This window comes from Pleurodeles waltl, chromosome 2_2, assembly GCF_031143425.1.
Source record: "Pleurodeles waltl isolate 20211129_DDA chromosome 2_2, aPleWal1.hap1.20221129, whole genome shotgun sequence".
Taxonomy (NCBI): domain Eukaryota; kingdom Metazoa; phylum Chordata; class Amphibia; order Caudata; family Salamandridae; genus Pleurodeles; species Pleurodeles waltl.
Window position 1 is genome coordinate 513913713 of NC_090439.1, and position 22694 is coordinate 513936406.

The 22694-nt window shown below is 49.3% G+C and overlaps 1 protein-coding gene across 1 annotated transcript in view; it reads right to left on the bottom strand.

Moving 5' to 3' along the window:
* The window catches only part of OSBPL1A (oxysterol binding protein like 1A), a 1294449-nt gene that overhangs the window by 956123 nt on the left and 315632 nt on the right, over positions 1-22694 (bottom strand). The window contains exon 13 of the mRNA XM_069220031.1: positions 20654-20779. Within this exon, the coding sequence (XP_069076132.1) occupies positions 20654-20779 (126 nt within the window). The remainder of the gene's footprint in view (positions 1-20653; positions 20780-22694) is intronic.

Genomic DNA, 22694 nt, shown 5'->3' on the forward strand with positions numbered 1-22694 from the left:
CCCCACTATGGGCATCAAGGGGGATGGGAAAGAGGTCAAGTCATACGAGCGATTTGCCTGGTCCCATACCTTCATTGTGGCTCTGGTGAGTGGGGACAAATATAAACCCCCTGGTCTATGACGGCAGTGGAGGAACTGGATCCCCCACAGGGATCCATGAATAACCAGCACTTGTCCGATTCTGGTCTCGACCACTTCACCAGGTACCGGAGTTGTGTGGCCCTATAATACTGTTGCACGTCTGACACTCCCAGGCCCCTCCTCACCAGGGCCTGTGTTGCCAGTGCACCAGCCATTCTAGGCCTCTTCCCCCCCATGTAAAACGGTTAATTTCTTTCTACAGTGTCTGAAAGGAGCCGTATGGGGGTTCCACCGGCAATGTCTGAAAAAGGAAGAGGGCCCTGGGAAGGATCGACATTTTAATGGCCGCTATTTTACCAGTCCACGAAATGGGGAGCGTCTCCACTCCACAAGGTCGGCCCTGACCCCCTGCAGGAGAAGCCGATAATTGATGGAGGCAGTCTCCATCACTGTTCGGGCCACCCAGAGACCCAGGTAAGGGAGAGAGCTCTCCTCTCATTGAAAGGAGTAGCGCTGTGTCAGTTCGTCCTGCGTCTCCCCCGGTAGTGCCAGGTCAAGCGCCCTGGACCTCGAGAGATTCACCCAGAAGCCCGATACTGCACCGAAAGCCTCCCCCTCTCCTAGAAAGACCGGGAGGAACCTCACTGGGTCGTCAAGTGTCACCACAACGTCATCTGGGTAAAGCGCGATCGTGTGTGCTTCCCCTCCAAATCTGACCCTGGTTACCTCCCGTCTGTCCCGCACACTCTGCGCAAAGGGTTCCAAGTATAAAGCGAAGAGCAGGGGGGACAGCGGGCACGCCTGTCGGGTCCCGCGTCCTGCTGGGAAAGGAGTGGATAACACCCCGTTGACCCTAACCGAGGCCCTCGGCTTGCTGTATGCCCTCCCCCCCCATCCAGGCCCGGAATCGGGGACCTAGGCCTAAGTGTCTGAGCATTGCGTGGAGGTGGGACTACTGAACACGGTCAAACGCTTTTTCAGCATCTATGCTAAGCAACATTGCCTGCCGCCCCGGGCATTGCGCCTTGCCTACCGTGTGCAGAAGACGCTTTTTGTTGTCTCCATACTGTCAGCCCAGAATAAAGCCCACCTGGTTCGGGGCCACCAGGCCAGGCACCAATGGGTTCAAACGGGTCGCAAGGGTACCCATCAGGAGCTTAAAATCAACATTTAGTAGTGAGATAGGCCTGTAGGAGCCACACTCCTCTGGTTCCTTTCTGGGTTTCGGGATGACCACTATGACAGCATCCAGCATAGATGACGGCAGATCCTCTGGCCCCCCGATGTTGTTGAAGAGTCTGGTCAAGATGGGAGCCAAGCTAGAACAAAACGCCTTGTAAAAGGCTCTGGAAAATCCATCCGGTCCAGGGGGCTTCGAGGCCTCAAGACGGGCTATGGCCAAAATAACCTCCTCCAGGCGGATGGCAGCCTCAAGAGGGGCGGCCTCTTCCGGCGTGAGTTTGGCCGTGCGGGCCTGTTCCAGATAGTAGAGCGAGGGCCCAGGGTCAGCCTGCTGTGCCGAATACAGGTCACGTTAAAAGTCACGGAAGGTGGAGGCGATCTGTGCATCGCTCGTGACCACCGGTCCCCCCGGGAGTTTGATTGAGGACACCTCTGCCTTCTGGTGCTGAGCCCTAAGTCTGTTGGCTAGGAGGCGGCTGCATCTGTTGTCACCCACATAATAGGAGTGTTGCAAGCGCAGGGCTGCGTATTTTGCCCTGTCCAAGTCGATCCCCGCAAGTTGCAGCCGAGCTGCGTTAAGTTGTCTCCAGACCCTCGGGCCCCTGTCCTCTTGTGTATTGTTTCAAGCTCCGTCACCTGCTGCTGCAGTGGAGCCCTTTTCTCACGTCTGAGTTTATTATCTGCTGCAGAGATCCATATAAACTCTCCCCTAATCACCACCTTCAGTGCATCACACAGAAGGGGGAGTGGGGTGTCGGCCGTGTTGGTGGAAATAGCTTTGGCGATCTGGGGACCACCTCCAGCCTCATCAGGAGAGTGGGTCGCAGGCGGCAAGGATAGGACCCGGCATGCCAGAGGGGGGCTCCAACCGTGAGGGCAACCGCTGCATGGTCTGATAATGCACAGGGAACTATGTCTATGTCTCCCACCCTCTGCTTAATGTCTTTAGTGCCCAAGAAAAAATCTATACGTGCGTAGGTTTTATAAGCGTGCGAGTAAAAGGTGTAGTCTCTAGTGTTGGGGTGTCTTTCCCTCCACAGGTATCTAAGCCCCCACACCTCCAAATCTCCAGGCCCCTAGCATGCATGGCCCCCGCCCCCCCATAGCGTGAGGCGGATCTGTCCCGGTCCTGAATAAGCACCTGTCTATCTTAGGTAGCCATTACCTCCGCAAAGGGCCCTGAGGATAAACCTCCCCTGACCCTCATTGGGGGCGCAGATGGACGTCACCACCATCTGGGTCCCCCCAATGTGAATCCTACAGGCCAAGAGACAACCCCGTACTTCTGCTACCTTGTCGCCCACCTTCCCCTTGAAAGAACGCAACACCAGGATCGCGACCCCCGCTGCTTTTCTTCCACTGGATGAAAAGTGTTGCTTGGGAAAGGCTCTAGAACGCATCTTGCGTTGTTCCGGGGGAACGAGTCAGGTCTCCTGAAGGAGACACATGTCCGCGCCCAAGTGCTCGAGGTATGAGATGATCGCTCTGCGCTTGATCCAATTATTCAACCCCTTGACATTAAGTGTGATTAGTTTCAGGGACATGGGGAAGGTGAGAGGAAAGCAAAGCCGAGCAAAACGTCTCCGGGGCGAATCCCGCTGCGTCCCACCTGCTGCAGGGGGAAAATAGTCTGTGTAAGGGTCCCATGTGTGTAGTAGCTACTGCTAAGCATAAGCATCGCGCTCCCGTACCCCCCTCCCCCTCCAAGACAAACAAAACGAAGTGAATCAACACGATCAAACAACCCCAGAAAAGGGAACCGGATAAGCTCGCGTAGTCCGGAGGTCGAGCCTCAGTTCAAAGGGCCTCCCCCCTAAACAGTTCAGTGTCCTTTGGGCACCCCTCCCCCGCCTGAGCTATGTCACCAGCTGATGGGCTCTTGGTGGTCACCCCATGTCTTTAGCTGCCATCTTCCTGTCCCCGCCTAGGGACTCCAGGACCGCTCTCCTTTCAGATTCCATAGTCTCCATGTCCGGTCTGGGTCCGCCATGCGGAACCGTCTGCTACCACGCACAACTCTTACTCCTGTGGTCCGTCGGAGAAGAGTTCCAGCCCCGCTTTTGGGAGTCATCCAGCTGGAGGACTTTATATTCTTCTTTCAGTGAGTGCAACTGGTGTAGCTTATCCTCCCATCGGAATATAAGCTGGAAGGGATGTCCCCAAGAGTAGGGGACTTTGTGCTCTCGGAGATGGGAGGTTATCGGTCGAAAGTTTCTCCGCTTTTGAAGGGGGATGGATGCAAAGTCCTGGTAAAGGAGCAGAGTGTGCCTGCAAAAGGTCAAAGGGTGTTGCTCCCTTGCTGCTCGGAGGATGCATTCCTATAAAGGGAAATTATGGATGCAGGCCAAGATGTCAGCAGACGGGGGGGCGTCTCTCTCCTAGCTCCTCAGGTTCTGCTCTAGTCCCGGCAAACACCCAGGGCCACCATAGTGAGGTGTAAACATGTTCAGTATTTAAGAAAAAAGATGTATGTATATCTAGATACATGGAGGGTCGGCGGATGAGACAACTCAAACTGAGATCTGACTGGCTGCCACCACTTCAACTAGGAAGAGGTGGCAGGCATCTTAAGATCGGTGCCGAGTCCTTAAATAAATTTTTTGCAACAAAAGACACAAGGGGGCAGGTTAGGAATACCCTAGGCCTGGTGGTGGGGTCTTTTAAAAAAAAAATTGCCACAAATTTGCAGAAGCCTTGAAACAAAAATTTTAAAAAAAGGGCAGTCTCCCACACTTGTTTTTTAAACCCCGCAGGGACCTATTTATAATTTGGGGGAGTGGGGTGTGCATGTCCCCTTCGCCCCAGGCTGATTTCAGCCCGTGGTCAGTGGTTTGGGTGCATAATAAAAGCTGAGGGGGGCATGTAGACCCCTCCCTGGGCCAATTTAGGCCCTGATGACCCCACCCACTGGGGACCGGCTTATTTTCAAAAGAGGAGGGGGGCTCATGGCACCCCTCTGCGGGCTGATTTCAGCCCCAGAGACTCCAAAGCCCGGCCACATATGGAAAGGGGAGGGGGCCACGTGGCCCCTCTCCCTGAGCCATCAATGGCCCTGAGGACCCCATCTTCTAGGGCCTGTTCAGGCTATGCCCTGGGGTGCCCACCCTCAGGACATAGCAATTTCACTGGCTGTACTGATAAGGAAAGAAACCTGTGTTTGCTCTCACTTGGCAGGAGCATTTTCAAATCTCCTGCTAAGTGGGAGCAAACAGGAAGTCCACTTTTTGAAAGCTCCCACCAGCTGGAAGCAGACTTCATATCTGCTTTCCTGCTCGGAGTGGTGTGGGCAGGGAAAGCGATCTGAATATTGCTCCCACCCGCTGGGAGTAGCATTTTTAACTATTCCGTGTGGGCGGGAGTAATGATGGCTGCTGCCGGATGCCAGGAGCCAGATGCAGCCAGATGGGGCCATGGGGGCCTTGGGGCTCCTCCCACCAGGATATGGTGGGTGCCCTTGGGGGATGCCCGCTCTCTGTTGGTCAGGCCCCGGGGTATGTGCTGTGGGCATCCTCTCCTATACAAATAGTGCTGGGTCTCAGGTTGGGGTCCTGGTGGCCGATATAGCCCTAGTTGGGGGGGGGGGAGGAGGGGCGCACGTGCCTTCCTCCCCCTAAGAAAAAATGTACCGGGCCATAGGGGATGGGGTCCCTGGGGACAAAAGCAGCCCAAGGTGTGGGGCCACATGACCCCGCCACCCTAAGAAATGCACAGGATGCTGGAGAAATGGCCCCTTGGGAAAAAATTCAGCCTGGGGAGGTGGGCGTGTGCCCCCTCCTCTCAATTTTAATTAGTGGCTGTGGGGGATAGGGACTCAAGGCTCTTACTAAGCTCAGGGAGCAGGGCTGTGCAGTCCTCTCCGCTTTAAATATATATATATAAAAAAAAAGACCTTAGGGTCCCCTTGTGTCCTAAGGTAACTATAACACGTATAGCCATGTATAGCATACTCATCAATAATTTACCTCAAATGTTACAGTGATATTATCAATGATGTCAAAGAAGATGTCCATGAGTGATGTAATATCTTGGGTAATTAGTAGTGCATGGCAAGGGCACGAGTTATAGTTACTTGAAATAGCTCGAACTATAACTGCTGAATTTCTATGGTTTTGTGCTTGTGAAATCTGAACCTAACTATAATGTCCCTATAACCTTTGGTTTTTTTATTGAATTTCTAAGATCTTTTTAAATTTCTATTTCCTAACTATAACGTACCTGTAACCTTTGTTTTTTTTCAGTGAATTTATAGTTTTTTTTCCGTTTTTTTTTAAACGTTAAGTAACATGCCCATTGCAATGGAGGGGGAGGTGGGGTTTGGATGCAGGGCCAGCCTCCCTAATTTCTTTATTTACTGCAGTATGCTCAGTAGCAAATCCTTTCAGTACTTCAATTCCATCAAGAAGGCATTCAGATGTGGCACACCTTTGGCATAAATTCAGAATGTTAGCATGCTAGTTGATCACTAGAACACAGTAAGCTGCTGATCACCAGGGAGTTAACTGGCAATCTGCTACTGGTGTTGAAAGTGCATGTTTCAGTCTGCAGTTCAAAATGTTTTAATGAAATAGAAAAGAAAGATATTTGAGAATTCACTTAAAACATGTGCTCTTTTTTCTTTCTGCAGCGTAAACCATAATTTCTATGACAAAAAGAACCCTCTCATTTTGTTACTTTCTAAATTAAATGTTTTAAGTTTTACCAATTTGATTCAATCAAGTTGGCTTCAGGTGTGCCACACTTATCATAAGAAAGACTTTTAGTGCTCTAGTTGTCCTTTAGAACACTCTGGGAGGCTGCAGTAGAACACAAGGGAATCTACTGACAGGCTGCTCCTGTTGGAAGTTGTAGGAAGCTGGCTCTCTATATGGTGCACTAAAAAGAAGTACACCATACAGTCCAATGGATCCCCAAATTGGTTTACAGAGGCAAAAGTAGATAATATGAATGCTCTCTTTTGTGTTAATGTGGGCGAGCAGTTAGGCTTATCATAGGGTAGTGCACAGCATTTGTTGTACTCAGACCCAATACATGAGGCACACTCTCAAAGAATAAATCCGAGACCAATGCAGAAAAATAACACTTCTTTTTATATGTGTTTTGGAATGGTACAGTTTTCGTTATTTCTTACAGGTAAGAAAAGCTTTCAAAACTGTGCGCCTTCAGGCACAAGGCAATCCTATGGAAGGAAAGGTCAACAATGCATAAAGGTAAGTACAGTCTGTTTCAGGGGTTCACCTTCTGGGTTTAGAGATGTAGGTGCCCAAGGTCAAAAGTACTACTAGCAGTTCATCGAGAGCTCCCCAAATTCTACCGGGAGCAGGGTGCTGGTGAGGTTGTTGCTGGGCGTGCTACGCTGAATGGGGGCCACCTGGAAGCAGGCTGCAAACGGGAACTTTGGGACAAGTCGGCAAGGGGGACACAGCCAATGCTTTATGACCCGGGCCAGGCAGCTCGGACACAGAGTGGATGGGGTGGTTGGGCACTGTGTGCAGAGGTGCTCCTTGCGGTTAGGGGCCAGCAGCTGGCAGGGGTAAAATCAAGACTGCTGGGCCACTCACAAAGTGGGTCTCAGTAGTGCAGCCGTCCACTGATGGCTGCTTAGTCCTGGTGCAGTGGGGATCCGGAAGGGACTCTCACAGTTGGTGCTTGGTGCAGGGCATCTGGTACCCCAGGGATTAGTGCTGCACGGCTCCGGTTGGTCCCAGTGTCATCATGGTTGGTTCCGGTGTCATCATACTAGGTGGGGAGGCAGTCCTGGTCCTTCAGAGCACACGTACCTCCTCCTGGTTATCTGTGGTGTCGGAAGAAACCATGATGCTGCAAGGTGGTGGACCGGATTCTGCTTCTGCGGACTGCAGAGAAGTAGGTCCTCTACTCCAAGGGGGACTGGCAGGGGTTTTTGAAGTGCTGGCAGGCTACCCGAGGCTTTAATAGTTCTCCAGCTTGCAGGATGAGTCAATCTCGCTATTGTCAAGAGAGGTGCGGGCAGGCAGAGGTTTGCACCAAAAAGCCCACAACTGTTCTGCTGTTCTTGGCAGGCAGTGACTCCTCTTCATCCTTCTTTTGATCCGTCGAATCTGAGTTCTTGGATTAAGGGGTGCCACCTAAATACTCAATTTAGGGGCGTTACAGGGAGTGCCAGGTAGCAGCTAATGGGTTCCCTACCTTTAGGGTGATTACACCCTCTATATGACCACTTCTGCTGGGACGTGGGCATAAGCCTGAGCCTAGAATACTAATTCCATCCAAAACAAGATGGAGGAATTTGAAAAGTGGTGTCCACATCAGCTGGTGCACCTTCAGGGTGGGACTGGCATTATGTGGGCACACCTTCTAATCTTACCAATTTTCCCGCCTGTCTTGCTGCCAAGTAGCGTGGTCAGGACAGGGAGGTGTCTTCTCCGCCATCTGGAGAGACCTGCCTTTGAACCTTCCCACCCTGGAATGTCTATCCTGCCTGGAAGAGGTAATAACTACTCTGCCCAGAGCAGGCTTTGTTCCTGGCCTCCGAGAGTGCTAGCTCTCATCTCAGGAAGTTCTAAATCTGTCTAAGGTGGCTGTGCTGGTTAAGACCAGTCAATACACTAGCAGTAGGGTAGGTTTTTAGGGGGCCCCTCTGAGGTGCCCTCTGGGTGCATGTATTAATAAATCCATCACTGGATTCAGTGAGGGTTTATTAATACAAGATGTTTTATATCAAACGTCCCTACGTTCAGGACCCACCTGCAACACCGAACTGGAGACACCAATTTTCCCAACGAAAAGAATGCCTCTAGTGCACCTGCAGTAAATGCAGTGGCAAGTCTCCAGGTGGTCTCCAGGTGGGATTCCAGGTGGGTCCTGATAATGTCAGGAAACTCACTGACGCAGCTCTAGTTTGGGAGGGTGGGGTAAATTTAGCTGCCCTGTCTGTCTGGTCCAGTAATCTTGAGAGATACAGACAACAGTTACATATCATTGGGGTTAGAGTTGAAGCAGAAACTGGTGCCAGTGTGACCATGGTGACTGAGCAACTGGTGTCCTCAGAGCAGTACCTGACTGATGAGACATATACAGTCCTCAACGCTGGTAATCAGGCTAAGGTACATCCCATGACAATGGTATCCTTAGACTGGTGAGGGGTTACTGGCCAAAACATGGCGGTGGTATCTCCTGCAGTTCCTGTACGTCTGCGAGGCAATGATTTGGAGTCCTCAGCATGGGCTGAGATCGAAAGAGACCCATGCAGCTTTGCTGGGTATACCTGAATGGGTGTGTGTAAAAAGACAAGCACAGTGCAGACCCCAGGGTGCAAAATAACAGCCGGAGTCTGGAATAAGGGACCAACCTACCAAGAGAAAGGGCAAGACTGGGAAACCAGCTTTGAAACAGATACCAGATCAGGTCCCCTCTCCTCAGGGAGAAGAGCTGTCAGCCCTAGAGGAAACTGAGCCCCAGGAACATGGGTGTTACACGGCAAAGCTCTTGGGCCCAGGAGGGGGGGGGAGGGGGTTGGTGGGGGGAAGAGGGGGCATCTAGGGAAGATCTGTGCCAGGGGCAGATGACCTGTCCTACTCATGAAGGCCTGAGGCAGCAAGCTGCTGATCAGGAAAAGAGAGGTGTCAGTAGCTCCCATAGGACCTACTGGGAAGGGAGACTCATTTACACTGAGGCCAGAGACCCCAAACCTGGTGCCACTAGGAGAGCAGTAGTGTCTCAGCAGTATCGTGATTTCTCCTCACATTGGCTCATGACATTCCCCTACCTGGGCATCTTGGCCAGGCTAAAATTTGGAGTAAGTTGGTGAACCACTTCTACTGGCAAGGTATGTCCCAGAAGGAGAAGGGATTGTTTAAACTCCTCTGCCACCTATCAAGCTAATAGCAAAGCAGGTGGCCACCCAAGGACCTCCTCAATTCCAGTACCAGTGGTTGGGTTTCCCTTTGAGAGGGTAGGGATTGACATTGTTGGTCCCTCTGACCCTTCAACTGCATCACAAAACTGATTTATACTGGTTGCAGTGAACCATTGTAAGGAAATGTCTCCTTGGCATGGGTACCCCCTAACTTTTTGCCTTTGCTGATGCTAAGTTATGATTTGAAAGTGTGCTGGGACCCTGCTAACCAGGTCCCAGAGCCAGTGTTCTTTCCCTAAACTGTACCTTTGTCTCCACAATTGGCACAACCCTGGCACTCAGCTAAGTCCCTTGTAACTGGTACCAAGAGCCCTGATGCCAGGGAAGGTCTCTAAGGGCTGCAGCATGTCTTATGCCACCCTAGGGACCCCTCACTCAGCACATGCACACTGCTTCACAGCTTGTGTGTGCTGGTGGGGGGAAAATGGCTAAGTCGACATGGCACTCCCCTCAGAGTGCCATGCCAACCTCACACTGCCTGTGGCATAGGTAAGTCACCCCTCTAGCAGGCCTTAAAGCCCTAAGGCAGGGTGCACTATACCAAAGGTGAGGGCATATGTGCATGAGCACTATACCCCTACAGTGTCTAAGCAAAACCTTAGACATTGTAAGTGCAGGGTAGCCATAAGAGTATATGGTGTGGGAGTTTGTCAAACACGAACTCCACAGTTCCATAATAGCTACAGTGAAAACTGGGAAGTGTGGTATCAAACTTCTCAGCACAATAAATGCACACTGATGCCAGTGTGCAATTTATTGTAAAATATACCCAGAGGGCATCTTAGGGATGCCCCCTGAATACATACTCGACTTCTAGTGTAGGCTGACTAGTTCCTGCCAGCCTGCCACACACCAGACATGTTTCTGGCCACATGGGGAGAGTGCCTTTGTCACTCTGTGGCCAGGAACAAAGCCTGTACTGGGTGGAGGTGCTTCTCACCTCACCCTGCAGGAACTGTAACACCTGGCGGTGAGCCTCAAAGGCTCACCCCTTTTGTTACAGTGCCCCAGGGCATCCCAGCTAGTGGAGATGCCCGCCCCCTCAGCTACTGCCCCCACTTTTGTTGGCAAGGCTGGAGGAGATAATGAGAAAAACAAGGAGGAGTCACCCACCAGTCAGGACAGCCCCTAAGGTGTCCTGAGCTGAGGTGACCCCTACCTTGAGAAATCCTCCATCTTGAGTTTGGAGGATTCCCCCAATAGGATTAGGGATGTGCCCCCCTCCCCACAGGGAGGAGGCACAAAGAGGGTGTAGCCACCTTCATGGACAGTAGCCATTGGCTACTGCCCTCCCAGACCTAAACACACCCCTAAATTCAGTATTTAGGGGTTCCCCAGATCCCAGGAAATCAGATTCCTGCAACCTGAAGAAAGAAGGACTGCTGACCTACAAGCCTGCAGAGAAGGAGGAAGAGGACAACTGATTTGGCCCCAGCCTTACCGGCCTGTCTCCAACTTTTAAAACCTGCTCCAGTGACGCATCCGACAGGGACCAGCAACCTTCGAAGCCTCAGAGGACTGCCCTGGACTAAAGGACCAAGAAACTCCTGTGAACAGCGGCCCTGTTCAAAACCAGATACTTCTTTGCAACAAAGAAGCAACTTTCAAAGACTGCACGTTTCCCGCCGGAAGCGTGAGACTTCACACTCTGCACCCGACGCCCCCGGCTCGAGATCCAGAGAACAAACACCACAGGGAGGACTCCCCGGCGACTGCGAGCCCGTGAGTAACCAGAGCCGACCCACCCGAGCCCCCTCAGCGACGCCTGCAGAGAGAATCCAGAGGCTCCCCCTGACTGCAACTGGTTGTAACAAGGGACCCGACGCCTGGAACCAACACTGCACCCGCAGCCCCCAGGACCTGAAGGAACCGAACTTCGATGCAGGAGTGACCCCCTGGCGACCCTCTGCCTAGCCCAGGTGGTGGTTGCCCCAAGGAGCCCCCCGTGCCTGCCTGCACCGCTAAAGTGATCCCAGGGTCCCTCCATGGTTTCCTACCTGAAACCAGACGCCTGCTTTGCTCACTGCACCCGGCCACCCCTGTGCCGCTGAGGGTGTACTTTGTGTGCCTTCTCGTGTCCCCCCCGGTGCTCTACAAAACCCCCCTGCTCTGCTCCCCCGAGGACGCAGGTATTTACCTGCTGGCAGACTGGAACCGGAGCACCCCTGTTCCCCATAGGCGCCTATGTGTTTTGGGCACCTCTTTGACCTCTGCACCTGGCCGGCCCTGAGCTGCTGGTGTGGTAACTTTGGGGTTGCCTTGAACCCCCAGTGGTGGGCTGCCTATGCCCCAAACTTGAGACTTGTAAGTGTTTTATTTACATCCAAAACTAACCTTTACTTACCTCCCCAGGAACTGTTGATTTGTGCACTGTGTCCACTTTGAAAATAGCTTATTGCCATTTTTACAAAGACTGTATGTGATATTGCTTTCATTCAAAGTTCCTAAAGTATCTAAGTGAAGTACCTTACATTTCAAGTATTAACTGTAAATCTTGAACCTGTGGTTCTTAAAATAAACTAAGATAAGATATTTTTCAATATAAAAACCTATTGGCCTGGAGTAAGTCTTTGAGTGTGTGTTCCTCATTTACTGCCTGTGTGTGTACAACAAATGCTTAACACTACCCTCTGATAAGCCTACTGCTCGACCACACTACCACAAAATAGAGCATTAGAATTATCTACTTTTGCCACTATCTTACCTCTAAGGAGAACCCTTGGACTCTGTGCACACTATTTCTTACTGTGAAATAGTATATACAGACCAACTTCCTACAACCATGCAACCAGGTACCCTGAAGCAATTCCTCTGAGGACTACTACTGCCCCAGCAGTAGGTAGAGCCCTCATTGATATCTTTACCAGAGTGGGCTTTCCAAAGGAGGTGGTGTCAGACAGAGGTACAAACTTCATGTCTGGCTACCTAAAACACATGTGGAGTGACTTACAAGTTCACTACCCCATATCATCCACAGTCCAATGGTCTTCTTAAAGGGTTCGTCAAGACATTGAAAGGTATGATTGGTGGACTCCCTGAAAAATGTAGAAGACAATGGGATGTCTGACTTCCATGCCTGTTTTTCACTTACAGAGAAGTGCCACAGAAGGGAGTAGGGTTCCCCCCCCTTTGAACTTCTTTTTGAGCATCCTGTGAGGGGACCATTATGTCTTGTGAAGGAAGATGGGAGAGGCCTCCCAGAGAATCTAAACAGGATATTATGGACTACGTGCTTGGTCTTCGCTCATGAATGGAGGAGTACATGAAAAAAGCATCCAAAAACCTTGAGGCCAGCCAAGAGCTCCAGAAGCTCTGGTATGACCAGAATTCTGCACTGGTGGAATTCCACTCAGGACAGAAGGTATGGGTTTTGGAACCTGTGTCCCTCCAGGACAAATGGAGTGGACCTTACCCTATCCTAGAAAGAAAAGGGGAAGTCACCGACATGGTGGACTTTGGCTCTTGCAGGAACCCCAAAAGGGTCATCCATGTCAATTACCTCAAACCCTATCATGACAGGGCTGAGATGACCATGCTCATAGTTACTGGTGAGGGACAGGAAGTAGAGAGTGAACCTCTCCCTGATCTCCTCTCCAACATTCCTAAAGAGGGATCAATTGGAGGAGTGGTATTTTCAGACACCCTCACTGACTGCAGGCAATACTGACTGCAGGCAAGTCTTGCATCAGTATGCTGAGCTCTTGGCTTTGACCCCTGGTCAGACTACCTGGGGTACACACATGATGTGGATGCTGGGAACAGTCTGTCTGTCAAAAATAAAATAATATAAAGGCAGCCTGATCATATCAAGGACAGCATCAAAGCTGAAGTAAGCAAGATGCTGGAATTGGGAGTCACTAAACACTCAGAGCGCTTGGGCCAGCACAGTTGTCTTAGTTCCCACACCTCACACCCAGGGTGGAAAGAGAGAAATGAGGTTTTGTGTGAACTATTGGGCCTCAATGCTGTAACCAAGATGGATGCACACACAATTCCGAGGGCTGGTGAATTAATTGACAGGTTAGGGGCAGCCAAATATATCAGTACTTTTGATCTCACATCAGGCCACTGGCACATAGGTCTGACCCCAGGAGCCCAAGAAAAAATCTGCATTCTCGACTCCAGATGAGCATTATCAGTTCACTATTATGCCTTTTGGATTAAAGAATGCCCCTGCCACCTTCCAAAAGTTCGCGAATAAAGTCCTGGCTGGGTTGCAAGACATTAGTGCAGCATATCTTGATGATATTGATCTCTTTAGCTTCATCTGGCAGGATCATCTGATCCACCTTAAAAAGGTCCTTGAGGCTCTGAAGAGTGCAGGCCTCACTATCAAGGCAAGCAAGTGCCAGATAAGGCAGGGCAAGAATGTATACTTGGGTATACTTTATCCCAAATAAATGATGATAGCCATGACCAACCTCTTGCTTTTATTAGCAGGAGGTTAATCCCCAGAGAGCAGCATTGACGTGTGTAGGAAAGTAGCCTTTTTCTAGCTTGGTTACCCCCACTTTTGGCCTGTTTGTCAGTGCGTTTGACTGTATTCACTAGGATCCTGCTAACCAGGACCCCAGTGATTATGCTCTCTCCTTTGAACTTGTTTGCAGGAACTGTATTTTCATCCTACAATTGGCAAACTGATGCCCCAATATAAGTCCCTAGTATATGGTACCTAGGTACCCAGGGTTTTGTGGTTCCAGGGGATCCCTATGGGCTGCAGCATATATTTTGTCACCCATAGGGAGCCCAAGCAAAGTGGTCTGCAGAGCTGCAATTGCAGTCTGCGTAAAAAGGTGCAAGCACCCTTTCTCTACCACTTTACACTGTACCAGGTTACTAATAAGTCACCCCTATGGAAGGCCTTCTAGCCCAGACAGCAGGGTGCAAAGTACCTGTGTGTGAGGGCACCCCTGCACTAGCAGAGGTGCCCCCATGAGCTCCAGGCCCATTTTCCCGGACTTCGTGAGTGCAGGGATGCCATTTATGCGTGTACTGGACATAGGTCATTACCTATATCCAGCTACATAATGATAACTCCGAACATAGTCATGTTTCGTATCAAACATGCTGGAATCATACCCCAAATGCTTTTGCAAGCACTGGTTGTATGATCCCATGCACTCTGGAGGCTCCTTAGAGGACCCCCAGTATTGCCATTACTGCTTTCTGAGGGTTTGAAGGCAGCCCAAGCTGCTGCCACCTCCCAGACATTGCCAGTGCCAGTGGCTTGGGGAGGTTACCAAAGCCTTTAACACCTATTACCAAAGGGAGAGGGTGTAACACCCCTCTGCCAAAGTGAATCCTTTTTTCTGCCTTCCTGGGCTTGAGCTTTGCAAGCAACAGGAGGGCAGAAACCTGACTGGAGGTGGCAGCAGCTTGGGCTGCCTTCAAACCCTCAGAAAGCAGTAATGGCAATACTGGGGGTCCTCTAAGGAGCCTCCAGAGTGCATGGGATCACACATTGAATGGCACATTTTGTGCCCTCCTTGCATGAACCAGTCTACAACGGTTTAGGGACCTCAAGTCCCTGCTCTGGCACAAAACTGGACAAAGGAAAGGGGAGTGACCACTCCCCTGTCCATCACCACCCCAGGGGTGGTGCCCAGAGCTCCTCCGGAGGGTCCCTGGGTTTTGCCATCTTGGATTCAAGGTTGGCAGAGAACTCTGGGAGCATCTGAATGGCCATTGCCAGCAGGTGATGTCAGAGCCCCCTCCTGATAGGTGGTCACCCAGCTATGTGACCAATCCCCCTTTCAGGGCTATTTAGGGTCTCTCTCTTGGGTGGTTCCTCAGACTCGGATTGCAAGACTCTACTTTGACTTCTGATCGAAGAAACTGTAGCTGGTCGCTCCAGGACCTGACAAGGTGCAACAAAGAAGCAAGATGCCTCCTGCAACATTGTATCAATGGCTCATTCCAGCAACTGCAACATTTCCCTGGTCGTGCATCCTCTGAAGACAGCCCGGCTTCAGCCTGCATCAGAAGGAAGAAGGAATCTCCCTTGGCGTGAAGGAGTCACTCCCCTGCTTGTGCAGGCACCAGTTTCAATGACGACTGGTTGTGTGGATCCCCTCTTCTGCTGAGCTGTGTGGATCCTGCATCACAAGTGGTGGACTGAAGAGGTCCCAACGGTCCTCTCTTCCAGCTGTCCAACTTGGGTGGAGGTAAGCCCTTGCCTGCCCACGCAGGGCAGTACCCCTGTGCACTGCATCCTTTGCAGCTGCCAAGGCTTGTTGGCATCTTTTCCACGAGATCTTCAAGCATCCTGAAGCTCCAGCCCCCAGCACTCCATCCTGCGATGCACAGCTCCCTGAGTGTTTCTCCGGCGGCGTGGGAGCCTTTTACATAGTGCTGCTTCGGCCTCTTCCTCGACTTCCTTGTCCCCGTCCTGTGAGTGCTGCCTGGGTTTCTGTGGGCTCTCTTTGTTGCTTAGGGGCCCCTCTGACTTCCTCTCCTGGGTAGGGTCCATATGGTCCTTCCTGGTCCCTGGCAGCTCCACTTTCTGCTAACCGCGAGTTTTGCAAGTGCAAAGGCTTGTTTGCAGAATCAGAAGATGCAAACCCAACTGCAATCCTCCTTCTGGCGTGGGACATGACCTGCACCCTCCAGGAGCTCAAAATAGTCTTCTTGGGTGCAGTGCTGATTCCCCTTCTTCACAGTCGACTCAACTCTTGCACCTTCAGTCTTGTGGCTAGGGGCTCCTGCCCTTCCTGGACTCTGCTGTGCTTCTTGGACTTGGTCCCCTTCTTGCAAAGGTCCTCTTTTCCAGGAGTCCACTGTTGGTGTCTTGCAGTCTCTTCTGTTTTTTTTTTTCTTCTTCTTTTCTTCTAAGTGGGTGTTCTGAGGGATTTACAGTGATTTACTCCTGCTTTCCTGGTCGCTGGGGTGGGTTGTGGTACTTACCTTTGTGCTTTCCTAGTACTCCCAGCTCTCTTCTACACACGCCACTTACCTAGGTGGGGGACTGACTTTTGCATTCCACTTTTTTAGTATATGGTTTGTTGTCCCCCTTGGGCTATTTCTCTCAATTGTGATTTTTCACTGATTTTCAAACAGTTTTTATGCCTATTTATTTATACTAGAGTATATAATTTGTGTATTACTTACCTCCTAAGGGAGTATAGCATCTATGGTATTTTTGGTATTTGTGTCACCAAAATAAAGTTCCTTTATTTCTGTAACACTGAGTGTTTTCTTTCATCTGTGTAATTACTAAGTGTGACTACAGTGGTATTGCATGAGCTTTGCATGCCTCCTAGATGAGCCTTGGCTGCTCTTCCACAGTTCCCTCTAGAGAGCCTGGCTTCTAGACACGGACTACACTACACTAATAAGGGATACCTGGACCTGGTATAAGGTGTAAGTACCATAGGTACCCACCACACACCAGGCCAGCCTCCTAAATTGAAGTGCCACTGACAGGGAAGCTTGTGCTTTGGTCTGGTCTCTAAAGAAGTTGAGGCCATACTTGTTTGGCTCTGACTTCATTGTTCAAGCTCACCACAGGCCTGTCAGATGGCTGATGTAAATGGAAGGTGAAAATCCCACACTGTTGAGGTGGTCCATCTCCCTACAGGTAATGGACTTCACAGTGGAACACCGGCCTGGGACTGACCATGCTATTAAGATGGCCTTTTCAGGTTCTACCATTTAGAAGATGAGGACTCCCTAGGGAAAGGTTAGTCTCATCCTCCTTCTAGGGTGAGGGTCATGTACGAAAGCACCCTTGCTGGCATGGTTAGCCCCCACTTTTTGCCTGGTATCTGATGTGATTTCGACTGAAAGTGCACTGGGTTCCTGCGAACCAGGTCTCCAGTGCTAGATCTTGTCCCCCAAACTGTACTGTTGTTATCCCCAATTGGCAAAAACTTTAGCATCCTCTCTAAGTCCCTAGCAAAAGGTACCCCTGTTGCCCTTGTCCCAGGGTACTAAAGAAGGTCCATAAGGGCTGCGCACAAATTGTGCCACCCTTGTGGACCACTCACCAAATGCGCACAGTGCTGCCATCGCAGGCTGCATGTCTTAGAGAAGACAAAAGTGAAGACATGACCTGTCACACATTTCTGTGTGCTTGACCCTCTAACACTGCATGTGATATTTGCAAGTCACAGATGGACTTGCAGTCCCAAGGCAGGGTGCACTATCACATGTGAGGAAAAATCTGCATGAGCAGATATGGCCCTGCTATGTCTTTGTCGATTCTTAGACATAGTAAGTGGACAGGGAAACCAATTTAAGTACATGTGCTGGACACAGGTCGATTCAAGTTCCCCAGCTACATGATGGTTTCTCTGGTCACCTACTATGTCTAAGAATCGACAAAGACATGGAACGTAGAGCGAGGCCGCCTTCTGTTTCAACTTTGGCACTGCCTTGTATCTCTGCACCTCAGCCCAACTGCCTGTAGAGTAATACTACTTCAGTTGCGTCCAACTTGATATAGCTTGCAACATGCATGTTTTCGAAAATTATTAGGTATTGGGTGTTCTCGATATTACTAAATAACAGGAATAAATAAAGGAACCATGATCTTGCAGGATAGTCTCCTTGTCCCACGTGTAATGGAGAAAGCGGTGTGAGCTTTGTGAGTTATAGGCAAGGTACAAACCAGTATAGAGCAGCAAACTACTTTGTGTATGATTTAGTGATCCAATACATCATGTTCTATATGACCAGCTTTGAGCACAGATGTTTTATAAGGCTCCTTTGGGAGTACTGCATGGCAGTCGGGGCTACTGGGCAGCTATGTGGTGGTTGAGGTTGTTTGCCACTGGTGTCCTGGGGTTCACCCTACTATGACTCTAAAAACTGGCTCAGGTACACTCTTTCCACACTTGACTTTACGTATAGAAGGGGTGATCAGGCAAAGGTTTGTTAGGGAGGCAATGCAAGGGACAAGAGTGCAACACTTGTCAATCAGCAGACACAGAAATGTATTGCCCAGCCCAGTGCTAATTTTCTGAATAAAAAAAGTACTTTAATCACATATCATACCATAATAGAACACATTACTAGGGGAAGAAGAAACATGCTTGTAATCCTGTTTGTGATCTTCAGGTGCTACACTCTCTGGTTTCCCTCCACATGTTCACAGAGTTCCCCAGTGCCCTGAAGCTGTGGAATTATTTGAGATAAGTTACTGACTGGGCACATGTACAGTTCACTCAATCACCTACTAAGGCTTAGATGTGTCCAGTGGTTCACGCCACTCATCTCTCTGGGGCTACAAGTAAAAAGTCTTACTTTCTTCTGCAAATCTCGACCTGCGACATCGGCTTTCATTGTCTAACAGTTCTCAAGCCCTGAGGTTATCCAAGTCTTAATGTTGCAGTCTGGATGCGTGCAGTGATTCTGTGCCTGAGGAGGCTTTTGAACTATTGAGATCATGGTAGCAGCCTCACTTGGAAGTTGACGAGTTGCAGATATCAGTGAGGTGGCTCAATCAATCAGTCAGTCATTTGTATGGCATGTTGCTCTCACCGCTGGCGATATCTGGGCGCTGGGATGCAATGTCTCTGTCGATCAGTCAGTTCTTGAGTCTCTTTCTGAAGTCTGCCAGTGAGGGTGCAGTGTGGAGGGAGAGGTTGTTCCAGGCCTTGGCGGTGATGTAAGAAAAGGAGCAGCTGCCGCTGGGCCTTCTTACGCCACTGGTATTGAGGTACAGCTTCCGGTCTGATCAGGGTCCTCATCGTGGCACTGACCAAGCGTTCAGATTCTAAGGTTGGCAGTGGTAGCACCAGCCTAGGTTGCAGTGTACTGCGGATCACACACTGCTATGCTTAATTTTTGGCAAAAGTCTTGATGTAGTTCCCGACCAGAGGAGTTCAAGGTGACGGGGGTACCTCTTCCACAAAGGGATCACTCTTGACCAGGCCATGTAACTGGTAAGGCTGAAGAGAAACCAGGCCCTGCTTCGAGTGTATGAGAGTGAGGCTCTTAGAGGCCAAGCTCTGACATGGGGGTAACAGTGAGGAACCAGGCTTTGCAGCCTCAGTACCAGAGCCAAGGAGCAGGAAGGCCAGGCTGTTTTGTCTCAATAAGATGTGTACAAAATCAAGCCTGTCTAACTTGTTAATCCGAGCGATTTTCATAGAAACCTGAGACCATAATTTAATATCAGGTGTTACTCTGTACCATTAAACTATTTTTGACCTTACAGTGTGTCAGACCTTTTAAAATATGTTTATTTGCCGTACACTAATCTTCCATTTATCGAAACGTTACAGTAGTCACCTGAATGCTACCTTCTGCCCTTGCCAAAGTCCGTTTATAGTCATTATTTTCTATTTCTATTTCGACTTGCGCTTGCAGAACTCTGAAGTGTAGTTTAGAGGTGCTTCTCACCTCTTCAGTATTTTACCACCCCAATCGAATACAGTATGCATATCTTATCTCAGAGTGGTTTCTCCATAAGATGCTCAAAACATTGATTATGAAAATAATTCTTTGACACCATGTTCGCAAAACTTTCCATGTAAAAAAAAAAAAAAAAAACTTTTTTCAACCACACCCATGTCACACCCATCAGTTTGGTTGGTTCGTGGGCTTGCCTTTTAAAATGTGCTTGATTTCATTAGTGAAAGGCATGAATATGTCATGCCTTTTCTAGTGTTTAGCCCTCCTTTACAGTACCAGTAAACTACTGAAAACGTAACAAGGCTCCATGTTTTCCGAATGACTTCTTCACTACTTTTTCTTTTTCTTTCCTACCCAGAGCGATCTCGCTAGTCAGTAGTCGAGCGCTTTGCAAGACAATGACCTTGTTGCATGGATAATTCTAGTTTTGTTGGTTAGATGGATAATTTGACTTTTGCCGGTTACATGGATAATTGCACTTTTGCCAGTTACACGGGTAACAGCACTTTTGCCGATAAGTTTCACTGCAAGCGAACTTCTGTTTCCTTTTCTCTGTCTCCTTCAAGCTCATGGTAACTGTTGGCTCGCATATGTGAAACTGTTTTACTTTTGATTATCAGTTTATGTGGCAAGAAAAGTCTGGTTAGGAGTTTACAACGTTAATAGCTCTAACTCTAACAAATGTAAGACCCATTGCATTGCTAATGCTTGTTTGTTTTGCAAACTATATTACAACCTCTAAACCAGAAGCAAGATTATTAATACTATGAGAGCACAAGCAGAGAGACACATGCAGTATGCTCTAGGCACACTCTGCTGGCCCGAACGTGTATTACACTATTAAAACTGCAGCTCAGCAGAGCAAAATAAAGCCATACCAACCAACAGATATTCAGACAAATTTCATATTGTTTTAAGGGCTAACTTTAAAGGAATTTAGCCTTCAATCAGTAGAAATAATAGGTAAAGTGCCCTTAAGCTGGCAGCAGCAGCACCACGAGATGCATTAGTACGATGTGTTTGCTGCAGCCTGGTGGTCTCAATCACTCACACTAGGTATTTTCAGTCCAAACTCCGCAAAAAAAAATGCTTGTTATTTCCTTGAAATGAAGTCGTAGGATATTTCTACCACAGACTTACCGCCAAAGATTCCTGCAAGACTTCTGGAGGTATGGCGTCTTCCTCCTCCTCGTCATCACTCTGCTGATCCTGTGTACAGTAATGAGTGCTGTAGGCAGAATGCTCTTCTATTGCAGCGATCCAGTCCTGGGGGACAATAAATAACACTTCATGGACACTGGCAGGATGGTCTTCTCTAATGAGACATGCAGATTATCTTTCACAAAACCTTTTCCATTAACATTCATATAGTAAATGACAAACGTGTTATATTCCTACAAAGCAGATTTTTTTTTATATGTAACATTTTTAGCAGTGTATGATCTACTAAATAAAGATACTAGAAGTTTTCACTACAGCGAATCTGCTGAAAATGGATCTTTCTGCAGGGTTATCCCCAATTTTGTTGCTATTCTCCTCCTATTTTAATGACCCTTTTTTTGTTGGCTTTAGGAAACTGGGCACTTTACCACTGCTGATCAGTGCTAAAGTGCATATGCTTTCTCCCCTAAAACGCGGTATAATTGGTTTACACCTGTTTGGATTATTTACTTTACCTGTAATCCCTTGTAAAGTAGTATGCCATATACCCAGGACCTGTAAATTAAATGCTGTTAGTGGGCCTGCAGCAAAGATTGCGCCACTCACAGAAGTAGCCTTTCAAACTTGTCTCACGCCTGCCACTGCAGTGCCCTTCTGGCAGGTTACTGCCACATTGACTTGGCAAATCAAACTCCTTGCCAAGTCCTAAACTTGCTTTTTACCACACTTACGTCGGCCCCTAAGGTAGGCCCTAGATAGCCCTATGGGCAGGGTGCTGTGCATGTAAAAGGTAGGACATATATTTTTATTTGTTACATGTGCTAGTAGTGACAAACAGCCTATTTCGTTTTTCACTACAGTGAGTGCTGCTCGTTTCATAGGTTTGCATTGGGAATTCCCTTTTATATGTCTAAGTGGCAATTTCTGATCTGTGAGGAGTAGAGTGGGCATGTTTGATATCTTTGGAACAGTAGTGAGAAATCCTGCTTACTGGTGTAGGTAGATTTTTAGAAATGCCACTTTTAGAAAGTGGTGATTTCTCTGTGCTTATAACTATGTGCTTTGCAGCCTGACTACAATCCACATCTAGGGCAGAGTGACATCTCCAATTTGTGCATATTCTCCAGACAGCCATACATCAGGGAGAGTTAGGTGTGAAAGGGTTCCATCTGTATTCATCTATGTACTGATTTTCTTCCTGGCTCGGAGAGAAGGAGGGTCGTTCACACTTTACACTTCAATAGGCTGTGTCCTGCCCCCCACACAAAGGGCTTGTTTACCCCCTACAGATGTCTGGAGCCACAGCAGGGGAGAAGAGAAAATCTTGGAACTGGCCAGATCTGGCTGGAACCTTCTAGAAGCTGGGCACTTGGAGTATAAGTACAGGGGCTCACGCCCCATGATTTTTAGAGTACTTTTGGAACTGGGAGTGAACCTCCGACAAAAGGACTGCTGGACTGCTCAAAGGACTCATCTGGACTGCTCTTCTGTGGCTACCATGCTGCCAGCTGCTCCTTGACCACTGGGCCCCCAGGTTATGTTGGGCTACCAGGAGGAACTGTCATTTTGGAGAACTTGCCCTGATGTGCTGGCCTGCCGGCTTTGCCCCAAACTGCAAGTGTTCTCCAGGGGTTACTAACTGACCCCTTCTCCCTTAAAGCCTCTGCACCGGCCAGATTGACATGGGGCTGAGACTGACAGATCTCCCCCACCCCCCCCAAACAAAAGCGCATCCGGGAGCACTTTTATTGGCCTGCACTGCCAGAGTACACCTGTTACGCATGGTGAGCGCAGGATTTGCCTGCATTTGTTGGGTATATTAGTAGCGCATGAAGACCACTTTCTTTTTGGGATCTTGAAGAGCGCTGTAATGTCCTCCAGTGTCACACGAGAGATTTCCCCTTGTTTGTGCAGCACGTGGTGGGCACTGTCTCTGCCTGAGGGGAATTCCCTCTCTAATTCTCCCTGCCAGATGCTGTGCCAAGCCCACTGTGTAGCTCCTCCCATGCCCTTACTGAAT